Here is a 16,647-nt window from a genome sequence, read left to right as displayed (position 1 = left end):
TAGTGAATGAACTGTAATCTCAGTAGAGAATAACATGTTCCACATGCTCAAAGTAGAGAAGCTTGAAGATCTGGTATTGAACTGAGCTCTCATTCTCTGCTATAGGCAGACAAAGCCTTTAAAACTCTACTTTATTCATTTCCCTTCCAGCTTTCACCATTTCTCAAAATCTCACATCTGTGATATCTATTATTCTTCCCTCTTCCTACAGTAATCATCTTAATCACACACGGGCCAATTTCCAAATATATCTACTCTGCATTTGTGTGTAGTCTGTACTGCAAAACTTAGAACCATTGTGTATTAATATGTACTGTATGTCACATTTTCTCATTTTTATTTTCTAGTCAGATCCATAAGAATAAAACCACAGTTGAATATGGACTAAGTGCAGATATTTAAATGAAGAAAAAAAGAGAAAATGTTTTCATTAGAATAAAATATTCTAATTTATAATGTAAATACATAAATACATATGTATACATATTTTAGATACAAAATTTAATGGAATAAATTTCAAACATCTTAGTGGCTTTAATTCAGTGATTCATGAATTACACAGTGTTCAATCTAGCAGATAGAAAGGAGCTCTGAAGAGCTATGCAAGGCAAGGGATTTTATAGGCAAAAGGGAATAGAGACAGGAAATTATACCAGGCAAAAATAAAAAAAAGTTTATTTACCTTTTTTATAGGGGATGGCAGAGAATTATCAGGCAGATTACCTAATTAATGTTAATCAGGTATTTCCTAATTGGTTGGTTTAAAGTTCCATTTCTGGGTGTCCTGAAACTGTAATTAAGTCTTGGTTTGGTGACGTGGGGGCTTAGCATAAATGAACCCATTTTGGGTCTGTTGTCTTCAAAAATTAGATGTCAGATAAATTATAATGAGTTTATGTTGCTTCTGTAGTCAGGAAAAAAAACAATAGAGAGTATGTATATATCTATATCTATATATTTAAGTTACCTTTTCAGTTGTTATAACCAAAGGCCAAATAAATATGTTTGATAGTTTAATGGGTTTCATTTGCTTAATGAAATATGGGAAAAGAGTTCATTAACAGAGAATTAGTGAATAATTATTATTGCTATTTTGGTATCACAAAGCAGTACAAATTGTTTTTCCAAACATTAAAATTTAAAGATTGATTGGAGTAAAAGTACTTGTGCTTTTTATTTTTATCATTTAATGAATAACTTCCTAGAAGCTGTATCCTCCCTAAGATATTTTTAAGAGCTTAATTGTAAGAAGTAATTAACCCAGAAAGCTTCTAGTTTGCTTCTAAATACAGAATCCAAGAATATCAAATGGGTTCTAAAAATGTTCAACACATTTTTTCTCCCAAGTTCTTAATATACAGAACAGCATTATCTTTTCAAAAACTTTCCAAACTTTCTTTATCAAAGCATTAATATTGTCTCCGTGGCTATACCTGGTCTTAGCTTTATTAAATTTGTATCATGATATAGATAGAAGGAGGACGCAAAAAAATCTCCACCTACTTTTCTAAGAAAAATACGCACATTCATCATACACATGATTTATTTCATTGTTCCTGTCCTTTACTCACTACAAAAGTGCCTTAATGTGTGTATATTTGTGTGTGTGTATGTATTCAAATATCTAGAACAGACTTTCTGGGGTCATGAAAACTTTACTGAAACGACCGTATGCTGGGCTATGCAGCCTAAGTGAATAAATTTCAAGAATTAGAAGCAAACAGAGAATATTCTTTGAATAAGCTTGATTGAGCTTTTATAATATTTTATAATACAAAAATAACCAGAAATCCCTGTACAGTTCTGAGTAATTCTTGGACCAACAACAACAAAAAAAATTGCAAAAGAAATTAGAAAATAGTTTGAATAGATGATGAGAAGGAACTTTTTGTATATACTAAATTTATTCTTAGAAAGAGGTTTATACTCTTGAGATCATGTATTAAACACCCTAGAAGCAGGAGAGTAATAAATTAAGCCTAAAGAAAGTGAAAAGAAGAAAATCATAAAAATAAGAACGGAAGTTAATGGAGTAGAAAACAAACCTAGAATGACAACTATCAGCAGTGCCGAAAGTGTGTTCTTTGAAATGTACTACTCCCTACCAAGATTGATCTGAAAAACAAATAAAATGAGAAAAGGCACAAATGGCCAATATCACAAGAAAGACAGATATCAGTAGAGTCCCAACATCAATTATATTTTATTGGCAATAATATTTGGCATAAATATATTTATGCAACTATTTTTGATAAATAAAATATTTTATGCCAATAATTTTGAAAATTCTGATTAAATGAAAATGTTTCAGGAAAAAAGCACAATTTAATAAAATGGACATAATACACATTATGATAATGCATTGATGAAATACATTGCATCCATACTTAATACCTTCCTCAAAGAAAACTCCAAGCCCAAGTGACTGTACTAGTGAATTCTACCACATATTGAAAGGTACATATAATGTCAATATTACATAAACTTTCTGAAATAAGAACAGCATAATCTTGATACCGAAATTTTATGAGAACAGTACAAGCCAGGAAGTTTGAGGGCACTCTGTTTAACATATATATCCTTAAAAATATAGAATAGTGAATCCTGTGTTACATAAAATCAACATATGTTACAACCAAGTAGACTTGTTTCAGGAATGCATTCAAACATTCAAAAAACAGTGAACATACATAATTCATCACAATAAAGAGAAAAAAGGGAAAAAATGATATTTGATAATCTCATTCAAAAAGCTGAACAAAGTAAGAGGATTTATACTACAACTATCTGGATTTAAGAAAAAGTATCGATATTTCAGGCAATGTGATGTTGGTGCAGGGGTAGAAATAATGGACCAATAAAACAGAGTGCCTAGAAACACACACAGACACAAGCACACACACGTGCGCGTGCACACTCCTACAGGCAAAGGTATATTGTACACGAGATAGCCATATTTAAACCTGATTCGTTACAATATTTTTCACTCACACAGAAAATTTAACAATGTAAAAAACTGAAGTAGAATGTTGCACTTAAAGGTCATTTTAGTCATGATGAGAATGATCTATTTATTATCAGGATTTATTTATTTCATTAAGTGATTGCCATGATTTGTTTTGTCTGTCAAAATTTAACTTTGTATTTATGTACTTAAAACATTAAAGGTTTCTAATTTAGAACAGATTAATCTGCTTCTGGCTTTGTTGGTTTTATGGTGAGATAATCTATTTACTTAAATCTTTCTTCTTTTGTTAATAGCTTAATTAATTGGTCAGACAAAATGTTTATACAACACATGCTAAAACGATAATTTTTTTTTCCTAAATGGTTGCAGGCAAGAATTTGATCCATGTAAAGCTGAACTGACTATTCTAGGGAGGACTATAAAAGCAAGTGAATCTGTCAATCACGTATCTGGAAAACCCTTGCCAGAATCGGGATCTGTCTTTATTGGTGGATTTCCATATCTTCATGGTGCAAACCAGGTATTCCTGTCAATATTTTAAAATATATTGTGGGGGTACCTAGGTCGCTCAGTTGCTTAAGTTTCTGACTCTTGATGTCAGCTCAGGTCTTGACCTCAGGGTCGTGAGTTCAAGCTGTGCATTGGGCTCCACACTGGAGCCCAATATATATATAATGTCATTTTATGAAAAAGAAAAATTGGAGAACTTTAGAAAATTTTCCTGGTTAGTGGAGCATGGTTTCAAAAAGAAATTTTAAGCAATTCTACTAACATGTGACTTCATCTATCCTACCAAAGTATACTAAAAGTTTACTGTTCTCATTACACAGAATCGCTCTGTTGTCAGGCTGGTTTTCCATCTTATCGCTATACGTGTGCATTATATTTTGTGATCATATGGGCTTTTGTTCACTCCTATGCTAGTGATTTCACTGGATTTATGAGTGGGTTGACTTAAGAACACACCACAAATCTGATCTGAGAAATGGAACTGAAAGACCATTCCCAGTCTACACTTCATATGGGGTTACTGAAATGTAAAAACGTTCTCTACAGAGCTTTGTGCATATGCCAACGCAGTCTCTAAATTTCCATTTAGATAATTAGCTTATTGTCTTCATTATTAACCTATATTTTTGGATAAGAGCTTACATGCTGGCTTAAATTATTGATTATTGGCTCCATTTTATGTTATTACAGAGAATTACTTTAAAAATTTAAGGCTGCTTGTTAATTGTACCAATGGCTTATTACATTTATGAATCTTTTCTCTTACTATATTTACCATTGTACTTTACATATTTGAACATACTGTTTTTATTATTGGAAATCTAAAATGCTCTTATTTCAAAGCCCCACAATTAATATAAATTGGGTGTAAATCTCACAATATTATAAACGTTATGGCTATTTTACATAGGCTAAAAAATTTCAAAGCAGATATACATAAAGAACAAAAGTCACTTGCACAGTTGATGTGACATATATGCTTTTAATGAAATAAAGGGAATTCTGTCTGTAAGCATGCAGACATTATTTTAAATTCAGCTTTACTCCATTAAACTTTTATGACTTTTTCTACAGTAATGTGCTTCACTGAATTTTTCCTAAGTAAACAAGCCTGTAAGCTCTATAGGAGTAGAAAATGTCTGTTTTGTTTACCTTTTTATATCTCAAGGCAAGGATGATAGTTTCTGTCACATGGTAGGTGCTCGATAAACATCTGGTAAATGTATGATCAATTAAAGAGTGGATGAAAGGATTCCAAAAACTTTATTAATTAATCATCAGTCATTTATATTTGGATTGGTTTCTTATTTCACAGTTTATATGTATTTACCAAGTAAAGGATGAGTTTTCATATAGAATTTAATTTTTATGGGCATACATTAATAAATGCAGGTTCTCAAAACTCAAGGAGCTAATACTCTGTTGAGGAGATACAGAAATGTCTCAATAAATTTAGGTATTTAGTCTAATAGAAATATGAAAATATACAGGGGAAGTGCAGAAGAATAGAAAAGGAAGCCTCTTAGTCTCCCTGGGAAAATAAGGGAATTTGTAGTTAGGCATAGATGTGAGGGATGACCGAATGTCTACAAGGTAAATAATATATAGACTATCATTCTGGGCAGATGAAACATCACACACACACAGGCTTAGGTAATGGAAGGACCTAGGAGAGGGGGAGTGGGAGTAGAAATAACTCATTATTGTGGAGGCGTGGAGTTTGGTGTGAATTGAGCAGGAGGAAAACTCGATGTTGGAAAAGTGAGCAGGAGCCTGAGCGTAATGGATCCTGTATAAAATGTGCAATATATATATCAATACTGGTGCCTATAGGAGCCATTAATGAAGTTTGAACAAGAAGTGATCTGATGTAGCTTTCTTTCTGATAGCAATTGAAGCATAGGATTAGAGGGGTTTAGACTATAGGTCAAGAATTGATTCAGTTAGGAATAATATGAAATGCAAATATAAATGTTAATATTAAAAGGAATAATTAAATAAGTGGTGTGACAATAAGGGTGAGAGGATGACTATGAAAGCTATTGAACTTGTAAATAATTATAGGTAAAAAATTGAAAAATTGGAATTTTGGTAACTGGTTTGGCTTATGTAAATAGAAAATTTATAGTGTCTTACTTCAGATGGGGATTAGATTATTTATGAAGATGGCAAGTTCATTTTGCATTTACATTAGTTATGGGCAGAGATAATTTTCAAATATTTGCCCTGGCTTGCCATGACCGCTAATTAATTCATCAGTCCATTGCATCAGTACGTTCCTGAGGCATATCATCTTGTCAGTGGGACATTGTGATATAGAGTAAGTTATTTGAAATATGAGCCTTGAGTTCTTAAGTGATCCTGACAGTATGGCTATGGAGTCTTCATACAGGTGATAGTGGGAGCCACAATCACTGATTGGATTGATTTTGTAGGATGAGACAAGAGAGAGTTAATGATTGGGGATCAGCAGTCAAGGGGCGGTCTAAAGAAGAAGGGCACCCAAAAGTGGTTAAAGAGTAGAGAAATTGGTGTTGGGACAAGGGGAAAGAATATTGTCACAAAAACCAAAGACAGAATTTCCAAACAGAGTATACATACGTTCAACACCAAAGCTACAGAACATCAACCAGCAGTTTCAGGAGAACAATAAGAATAGAAAAAAAAATGGTAACTTTTTGAGGAAGAATAAATGGAATGGCAAAAGCAACAGACACTTGATTACTTTTTCTAGAAGGCTGTTAATAAAAAGAGAAAGGTGGTTATGTAGGGTAGGACAGAGTGTTAAAGTAGAGTTGCAGAAATAGATAATAATAATTGACTATATTCTAAAGATTTTTTTCGCCCAAAACCTTTTTAGAAAGGACTGGCATTAATTATAAGGGATTATCTCAATAAAAACTTGGTACTCATTTTGGGATGTAGAAGAACTGGACATTTGTCACAATCAGATTTAGAGAATTTTCAGTGTGTAGACCAGTGAAGTTACCTGGAAATTAAAAGGACTGCCTACTAAGCAGGTTTCCCCTCCTCATTAAATATGCTGTATTTGAAACATTCTATCAGTCAGAAAGATTTTATGATTTTTTTTCTTTTCTTATACTGTTAACGATGTCACAGTAACTGTGTATGTGTGTGACATTCACTTATACTGCTATGTACTAAATGATTGATGCAAGCAAAATATAAAATGTATCTATATGGTAATACTTAAAGGGAAATCATATGATGAATCAGAAAACAGAAAGAAAAAGCAACTTTGTGAACCTGTTTCTGTGAAGTACAGCCCCTTTGAATGTCTAAGTATCATGCAGGTTCTAACTATCTAATTATTGTGTTCTGATTAAGAGCTGCTGTTTAAGCACAGTGGGTTGTCAGTACTCAGAAAATTAAAAACAACAGGTTTGCAGTATTAAACACTAAGAAAGAGAACTACAGTCGAGTCCTCAAGCCAATAAGTGCTAAGTTACAATTACTCTCTTACCTCTCAGTTTCCAGTAATGTCTTTTTGTACTGGCCAGAACCCTTCCACGTAATAAGAGCTCCTAATCCAATGTGTATATGCTGACAGGTTGTTTAATGCTTCCCTTAACAAAAACACACAGAGCTCAGTAGGGAGGAGAGAATGAAACAGTTAGGCACTTTCAATTTTGTGCCTGAAGTGTGGAAAAATTCTGTGTCCCCTGAGGACTGTAAATGATAACTTCCAGAGTCCGAGAGTAAATGCCCCCTCTCTGGTGGTAGGAAAACACTCTCCCTGGTAGTGCTTTAATTGTTTTGTACTTTTCTGTCCTTGCCTTCTTGCTTTTGAGTCTAAGTCGCTTAAGGACACCAAGCCTTAATTCTTTAACAAATGCAGGCCAAGTTACAATGGTAGCAACTATTCTCTTTGCTAAATATAAAAGGAAATGAGGTAATTATCCAGATATATATTATTGTTAATCCATTAGTGGATTTTTTCTTTCTACAAAAGTTGATAACATAAAATATGTTCTGTGAAGATGCTAGTTCTTCTTTTTCACATTCAAGTCAATCACTAATATTAAAAACAGAATTTACGATAGCATATATTCTTATATAGGATAGGAATTTTTGAGGAATCCATGACTAACTTAATTCATTTGGGCCACCATAACAAAAATACCAAAGAATGGGTGACTTAAACAACAAACATTTACTTTTCACAGTTAGGAAGGGTGGGAAGTCCAAAATCATGGTGCTGACAGATTGCAGTCTGGTGAGGGCTCCTTTTCTGGTTCGTAGACAGCTGTCTTCTGCTACATCCTCATATTGGCAGAAGGAATGAGAGAGCTCTCTGGGATCTCTTTTATAAGGGCACTAATCCCATTCATGAGGGATCCACCCTCATAACCTGATCACCTCCCAAAGGCTTCACCTCCTAATACCAGCATATTGGAGATTAGGATTTTAACATGAATTTTAGGGGGACACAAACTTTCAGTTCATAACAGTGAATTGATTCGAGAACCTGTTCATTTTAACTTTTAATTAAATTTTTAATTTCAACATAATAGAGGAATTCAATAATTATTAAAATTGTAAATGAATCCTTTGAGAAAACAAGAACACTTTGATAAAACAAGTATTATCTACTTTATATATGTTTAAAACATTGATTTATGTATTCAGTAATTAATCTGCTACAAATCTATTCACTTTAACAAAAAGCCTGTCAATCATCTGCCATAAAAATCTTTTAGCCAAAAAAGTTACTGTTAAATTAATAATCTAACACATAAAAGCAGAATTCTCCTTTGGAAGTTGTGATTGATTCCTGAGGAACAGAGGGAAAAAATCACCTCAGTTGGCTGTATTTCCCTTTCTGTTAGAATATTTTGGTAGCTTGTATTACTCATCATGGTTCATTATAAATTTAAAGAGGAAATGACACCTCAGTAATACATAAATAATTTATGTATTTTTTTATTTTTATGATAGACTTTTAGAGGATGCTTATCAACCTTTTTGAGCTCTTCCAAGATCCTTGTTATATGAATACAAGGTAATCAGAAATAAATGGAAACACACCATTGAAAATAATTTTCAAAAGATGCACATTCAACCCTGTTGGGTTATGTAAATGGTGAAAAACAAAACAAAAAAGCCATTAATCTCCACCTTTACCTTATTTTCTGTCCATTTGATGTTAAAAAGAAAATCACTCTACAATAAGCAAAAGTCTTTTAAATAAGCATTTACATAACCTGTATCTCTGATAAGCATAAGCAAAATAATAGAGACATCAGAGTTTCAATGCAACATTTCAAAATCCATATCTTCTTCTAGAGGTTATACGTTAAGTCATTCATTTATTCATTTGGCCAGTCTGTAGGACTAGCATTTAGGCTCTTAGTTATTTATTTTGCCATCAATGGCTTTTGGCTACAAATCAACAAAGTATCAGATGATGACCAGCCCAAAGAGAATTATTTCTCATTCCTTGCACATGTAAGAATCCCTTTTAATTTATTCCCATGCAAGGGCCTGCCTTTCTTAAGCAGTAATCTACTGTGGACTGAGCCTCACTCATTTGTACAGCAAAAACTGGCTCCTACTCAACATAGAGACAGATTCTCCTCCCACAGTTCCACCTTTCTCTACCAACTGCTCTTCCATTTTTTGCTCTGACCCATATCTTTATCACTTTTGTCTCTATTTCTTGATATCCTTGGAAAACTCTGCCAGGAGTTTGGGAGGGCCTATTGCTGAGTCTGTCCCTACTCCAGATCCTTTCTTAATCTGTATGTTTTCAACATTTTAAGGATCTCTCTTGAATTCCTCCATTTGTGTTTGCTTCTGGTTTTGAAAAGTTCCCCATATATTTAATCATAGTTCCTTTTATTTAAGAACACTGGCTTATATTTACCACTGTATCTACCTCACCCTAATCATTTCATCTCATTAGCAAATGTAGAAAAAAGTACACGCAGGTCTGCACATATAAATCTGTGAAGTAGTCAGAAGGAGATATCAAGCATGAGTCTAATCTGGCAGCTTAAGCAACAAAATGGGGGTCCCATTACTAAGATGAGGAAAACGAGGCAGAATGGATTTGGGGGGCAATGAGGAGATGATTAGATTAGACACTTCAAGTTTGGGGTATCTGTGAGGCTTGCAGAGGAGTTACCAAGGTAAAACTTGTATTCGTGACTCAGGGAATTCTTAGCATGTAGTATTTAAATACATGTGACCAGATGAGATAACCTCAGGGGAGAGTGAGAATTAGAAGAGAAGAACCAGACAAAGTCCTGGAGAAAACTGAGAAGGTAATTAAGCATCTGAACACAAAGTAGGCAGAGGAGTTAAGAGCACAACCAGGAAAATGTGCTGTTGTTATAGCAGGCAGTAGAAGGGCAGAAGAAGAAATATCAGGCTTCACGAAAGAGGAGCCGTTTAGCCCTGCTGAAGTTGGATCTACAAAGAATAAGGGCTGGAAATCATCTACTAGGTTTTCTGACATGGAGATCACTGATAAACTTGTAAGAGAACGGACTACCTCTTTTTAAGTTCATGATGGTGAGTGAGGGAATATCATCAGCATTCTGTTAAGAATCCGTTTTCCCTTGGCAAAGTGGGGAGAATCTAGCTGGACATTTGCTTCCTATTATAACAAGCACGGAAATTGCAACTGCAGGGGGACAGTTTAGTTTGTTTTTAATCTGCATTGTAAATCCTTCTAGTATCACCTGTAAAGTGGAAGATGTTCATGTCCTAAACAACAAAAATTTCTAGTTTAAGGATGTACACTAGTGAAATTCTTATACTTGAATACAAGGAGACATGCTGCCTCATTAATTGGAATCATTTAGTACTTGTCTTTCTGTGCCTGGCTTTCTTCACTTAGCATAATGTCCTCCGGTCCATCCATGTTGTCACTTATTATGGAATTTCCCTTTTAAATTTTTTTATTTATTTTTATTTATCTTTTTAAAAGATTTAATTTATTTGACAGAGAGATAAAAAAGCACAAGCACGGGGACCAGCAGAGGGAGAGGGAGAAGCAGGCTCCCTGCTGAAATAATGGAACTGAAAATTCTTCAGTGCACTTATCATGATTTTAAGTTCCATTATTTCTGTTTCATAGTTTTTTAAAATATATTATCTTTGTTAAAATTACCATTTTGTTCATTCACTGTTCTCTAGACATTGGTGAGAGTTAATTTTAAGTCTCTGTCAGGTAATTCATATAACTCTATTTCATTAAGGTCAGTTTCTGGAATTTTATCTTGTTCCTTTTTTTGGAACATCTTTGCTTGGTTCTTCATTTTTCTTGACTCTCTGTTTTGGTGTCTGCACGTTAGGAAAACCAGGTACCTCCATTCTTTACAGACTTACCTCATACAGGAGAAGTCTCCTACCAGTCAGCTTGGCCAGAGATTCTAGGGACCTCTACCAACTCTTTCCCTCCCCAGAGAAAAGCAGGAAACTATGGTTTTGTCTGCTTGACCTTTGTTGAGTCACTGGGAGAGCTATGGCATATACCAGCCCAAGCCACTATTTCCATTCTCCCCTGGGCAACTGGGCTTACCAGAGATTCAAGACTAATGACACAGATGCTAGTTCTTTAGGCAGCTCCAGAGAAGTTGAGGTGCTGGATGCCCATAACAACTCTTTCCTTCATCAGGGGAAAATTGAGAGCTAAGTTTTTTTTGTTTTTTTTTTCTTTTGTTGCTTTTGTTTGTTTTTTATCTGCTTACTGTGTACTAAGCAAGGGAAGGATTAATGGCATCTACCAGCCTAAGCTACCATCTCCATTCTCCCTATAGTTGTTAGACTGGTGGTCCCATCAAAGCTCCAAGACTGACAAGACGGAAGCCAGACCTCTGGGGAACCCCTTCAGAAATGTGGAGTATTGAACATGCAAATCAGTCTTTTCCTCCTCCGGCTGAAGCTAGGAGCTAGGTGTCTCTTCCTCATTGTATACACTATGCTGAAGGCAGCATCTCCCTGAGAGAGTATCCAGAATCTCCCTGCCAGCTTCAATGAGTCTGGTTTTACCTTTTCCTAGAGTAAAGGAGCCTTCAGTTAGTTTCTGATTTCTCAGAAAGGTAACTGATACATGAATTGTTGCTCAGTCAGTGTGTTTGTGGGAGAAAGCAGACTCTGGGGCTTCCTTCTTTGGCATCTTGCTGACATCACTCCTCTGATTTTATATTTTCCCTAAAATGTGTTAAGTAGTAATATTTTACTAAAATTGCTTTTAAATTAATATCGAAGGGTTCTGAAACTTTTTTTATTGAATAAATGTATGATATTCAGCTTTAAGAAATACTGGTATTGAACTTGGAAAGAGGCGAGGTGTTTGAATGAGGAGGAAACCAGGTAGGGCCATATGGCTTCCAAAGTCAATTCTACATGAGGTGACCATTCACTGGAATCCCAACCACAAATCAACATAATTTTATTCTATTAACAAGTTCATGTCTTAGGCACATATATATTCAGCACACGCCACATCTCTTTATACTCACGCCAAACTTTCTGTTTGTTCACAAAAAGCATGACAACTATAATGTAATGCTCTCTAACCTGTCCAGGAGCAACAACAAAAAATGTTGCAGATTGGCAAATACTCCAACATGGAGGAAAAAATATTTATCTTAGACATATCTGTACGCTCTTTCAGAAAACAACTTAGATTGGTGGAAAAAATACCAGACCAAATAAGGACACTTGATTTTCAGTCATGTCTACCAAAAAATAATGAGTTTTTACATTGTTGACCATTACTTGAAATGTCTGTGCCTCAAACTACCCATCTATAGATGATGAACTTGGATTACATTATTTTTAAAAGTCTATTTCAATTCAAAATTCTGTGGTTCTATGCTATATACTAACCATTATATATATTATATGTTATATGCATTACATATCATATACTTTGTATAATATATATATCATATACTATTATGTTATTGCTATTTAATATTATTAACATTTAATATTTATTATTTAATTATATTTTATATATTACTAAATAATGTATGCAATATACTACTTACTCAGTATGGATTACACAGATATTCTTTATATTAAGATATTATCACAATCACAAATTCTATTTCAGTGCCCTCACCTAAGATCATTTCACCTCACTTTCATATAATATCCCTGAGGACACCTCTTGAGAGACTCCCATCTGGCGTTCCTTCTGTTCCTGCCTAAATTTCCATTTATTTGTAAAAGGTCTAAAAGAGTTTTCATTTGAAAACTAACAAATCAGTAAACCCTCACAATAACATATCTCATGTTCATAGCTTAAACTCTGAAAAAAGAAAAAACAGATGACAGTAGAGATAAATGAATATATATTCACTTTTTTCCCCTGTGTTAATAGATTTATTAAAATTGGAGTGCTTCCATGTTCCCTTGCAAGTGGTTCAGGGGCAATGGTAAAGTAAAGCGAGAAGTAATCTAGTTTTTGTTAGTTAGGGAATTCTAGTAATACATATAATTTTAAAACCCTGTTTAATTTTGCAGCATAATCTATGTAACTTAACAGCAAGTGGAATAAAATCAATTTTTGGCTTATGTTCTTTGGGGATATTAATTTGGGAGATAGTTTTCAGTGAAATTTAAGAACTTAAGGCCAATTTAGCCAAAGGCTGGAGAACAGAGCCCTCAGGTGAATGATCTCACAAAAATCATAAGGTAAAATTTAAGGAGGCTGAGACTTGGGAAAATAAGTGAAGCATGAATTCGGAGAATTTACAACATAATCCATAAAGATGAAAATGAAGTACTTCATAAAGTCAATTGTAAAATGTTACATAATACAAAGTTATTAAAACTGTCTTTATCAGTGACTACACCGGCTCCTGCAAAGACAAAAAGTGCACAGCGTCTAGTTACATGGCATGATAAGAAAAAAAAACAGTTTTCTGATGATTAAGAACCAACTCTCTTAGTGCTAAGACTTTGTGAATATATTGTCTTTGAGGCATGTTCATTTTCTCCATGATATAAGATAGTGTTTTCTTAGAAATCAGTGACATTACTAAAAGCGTTAATTCAGAAGAGGTAGTAGAGCTCCAGGATTAAGAATTGGAGCTCTGGAGCTGAATCCTAGCTCCCTTGATTCATAGCCATGGACCTTATGCAAGCCACTTACCCTTTCTTGGCTTCTTTTTCTTCATTTGCGGAATGGAAATGCCACCATTTTAGGATCATAATAAGAAAGATTGAGATATTTCATAGTGTGCATTAAATAACTGTTATCTTTGCTATTATTTTATTTTGAGTTTCTTTTCAACATTAAAGTTTAATTCTGTCTTGTGCTAAATAAACACAAGAAATTCTTTTTGAAGTTATTTCTAGTCCCATGTGTTCCACTCTGGAAATAAAAGTTTTGAGATTGATTGTGAGGCACAAATGGATGTCTGTGTTATGAAATATTTAATTTCAGCCCATATGCTAAATAATTTAAGTACTTAGTATAAATGTAATTACCTTTTTGTTTTTCTTATGTTCACTGTATGTTTTATTTTTGCAGCAATTGCTTAACAAAAGTTATCAATGAAAACGCAGTTTCCTGTTATTTAAAACAGTGTAAATTATCGATCTTCCAGAATAAGAAAGGAGAAATTATTTTCTGCAGTTCCATGAAGTCTTGTTCTTCACTGTCACTCTTGTCACTGACTGTTCCTCAGACTCCAGTACCTTACCTGTTAGTCTTTATCACTGATATGAGGAATCATATCATCTATATAACTTAAAGGAACATTCATTTCATTTCTTCAGCAAGTAAGCAAGCATTCTGAAACATGGGGGGGGGTTGTTTGGTTTTTGGGGTTTTTTTGCTAGGATATACTCCGAGTTCATTATAAATATTAGTTTATTGGGTCCTTATAACAACCTTGTAGATAGACACTTATCTGTATTTTACAGCTGAGGAAATTGAAGCACTGTGAGATTAATCAACTTGCTCGGGGACACACAATTGGGGAGTGGTGGAGTCATGACTGTATTTGAACCCAGGCAGTGCAGCTCCAAAATCCACTATATTGTGTGATCTCACTTACTATGGTATTACAAAGGAGAAACCTAGTCTGATATTTCAAGGATGTGTAGAAGTAGGATCATTTTGGAAAATTGTTCTTCCCCAAAAAATCTGTATAAAGTATCTTTCCTTATAAAACTATTGTCTTTATCATAGTAGTTAATAGTTACTGAGCACTTTCTCTTTGTATAGTGCTCTATAGCTGTTCATACTTGCTATCTCATTTTATACTTTTGGTAGCTCTTTGAAGTAGATAATATTACTAATTCCATTTCATATATGAGGGAATTGAGGCATGCAGCAGTTGAATGGCCTGATTTTGGTTACACAGCTATTGAGTGGTAAGGACAAAATTTAAGCTCGTGCTTTTATTTTATTTTATTTTTATTTTATTTTTTTAATAAGTTTTATTTTGTAGCTCGTGCTTTTAAAACATGTAATGCTCCTTTATTACAAGTAACAATGTCAGACACCTTTTACCAGCCCACATTGTTCTTGGTTTGTTTTAATACCTGACTTCTAATGTAATACCTGACTTAAAATTCAAGAAACATTTTATATTATTAATGAATGAAAAATTCTGGCCTAATGTGTTTTTCTGGGTTCAACCAACTTCTGGGACCTCCTTTTGAGTCCGTTTATACCCTGAAAATCATCTTAATTCATTAGTATGTTTTAGATGAGGTAACAGCAAGGAGAAATAGAGAAAAAATGTATTCTTTTATTTATCCAGAAAAAGCCTATCTAATTATATGTGTCTATCCACCCATTTACTCATCTGTCCACCCATCTATCCACCCATCCATCTAGAGAGTATCTACTGTGTTAGGTATTGTGCTATGCTGGTTTATTCACTGTTGAGTAATCTGATAAAGTTCTGTTTTTGTGGATCTTATGCAGTAACGAAAATATTCACAAAACCTCTCTGTACCTTCATGGGGTCAGTGTTTTCTTGGCAACAGAAATGAGTCACTCATTTTGAGTAAGGGTTTGTATGGTTTATTACTAAAAAAACATAGGAAGGGACCATTCAGGAAAAATAAATGATTGCAGACGTACTTCAGAGATATTGCTGGTCCAGTTCCAGACTATCACAGTAAAGCAAATATCACAATAAAGTGAGTCAAATGAATTTTTTGTTCTTCAGTTCATATAAAAGTTATGTTTACTCTATACTATAGTCTATTAAGTGTGCAACAGCATTATGTTTAAAAGAACAGTGTATGTATCCTTACGCTAACCATGATCTGAGGTTGCAGCAAGTCATAGTCACTAATCACAGCTCACCCTGACAAATATAATAATAATGAAAAAGTTTGAAATATTGCAAGAATAACAGAGTGTGACACAGAGACATGAAGTGAGCAAATGCTATTAGAAAAATGGTGCTGATAGACTTGCTTGATTCAGGTTGCCATAAACCTTCAATTTATAAAAAAACAATCTCTGAAGTTCAATAAAGCGAAACACTATAAACTGAGGTATGCCTATACTTGCCTACTAATTAGATGCCCCCCGTAAGAAGAGATAAAATTGTTTTTGAATGATTTTAAAAGACTTGGAGATGAAAACTAGTGTGAAAAGTTTGAAATACTGAGTTGAACATGTTTACACAGGCTATTTTGTTTGTTTTGCTTTTTCTCTGAAAAACTGCTCATTCTTTATTATGCTGATGTTTATTTTAATCTTCAAGCAGAAGGATACAGCATGTAGCATTTCTGAAAATTATTTCACCACATTCTTTATTTTGAGGAATATCAGCTAATAGCATCATCAATTGATAGTGGCATTCTGAAGATGCTAAATTTTAAACTAGAAAACATATTTTTAAATCTTCATATAGCTTATTCCATATGGAAAGTGCAAAATCCATATGTGTATGAGCAGTCAACCTGCCCTTCTTATACCTGACAAAGGGCATTCATTCATCTATCACCCATTTCTGGAACATGAATTACATACCACTGTGCTAGAGACTAGGCAAATGAAATGCTAAAGCATCATCTTTGCTATGAATAATCACATCAGCAAAAACTATAGCAGCATATCTCTTACAAAAACCAAAAGAAACAATCTTCTCAGTGTTAAATTCATTGGCACCAGCTAAGATTCTCTTTGACAAGCATTATCTAAGCAAAACCAGTCA

The 16,647-nt window shown here is 33.9% G+C and overlaps 1 protein-coding gene across 1 annotated transcript in view; it reads left to right on the top strand.

The window, feature by feature from the left end:
• The window catches only part of EYS (eyes shut homolog), a 1,466,842-nt gene that overhangs the window by 926,016 nt on the left and 524,179 nt on the right, over window positions 1-16,647 (top strand). The window contains 1 exon segment of the mRNA XM_008684895.2: window positions 3,338-3,488. Coding sequence (XP_008683117.2) covers window positions 3,338-3,488 — 151 coding nt within the window.

Source organism: Ursus maritimus, unplaced genomic scaffold (assembly GCF_017311325.1).
Source record: "Ursus maritimus isolate PB19 unplaced genomic scaffold, ASM1731132v1 scaffold_29, whole genome shotgun sequence".
NCBI lineage: Eukaryota > Metazoa > Chordata > Mammalia > Carnivora > Ursidae > Ursus > Ursus maritimus.
Note: the sequence above shows the minus strand (reverse complement) of the source record. Positions and strands in the feature narration are given on the sequence as shown.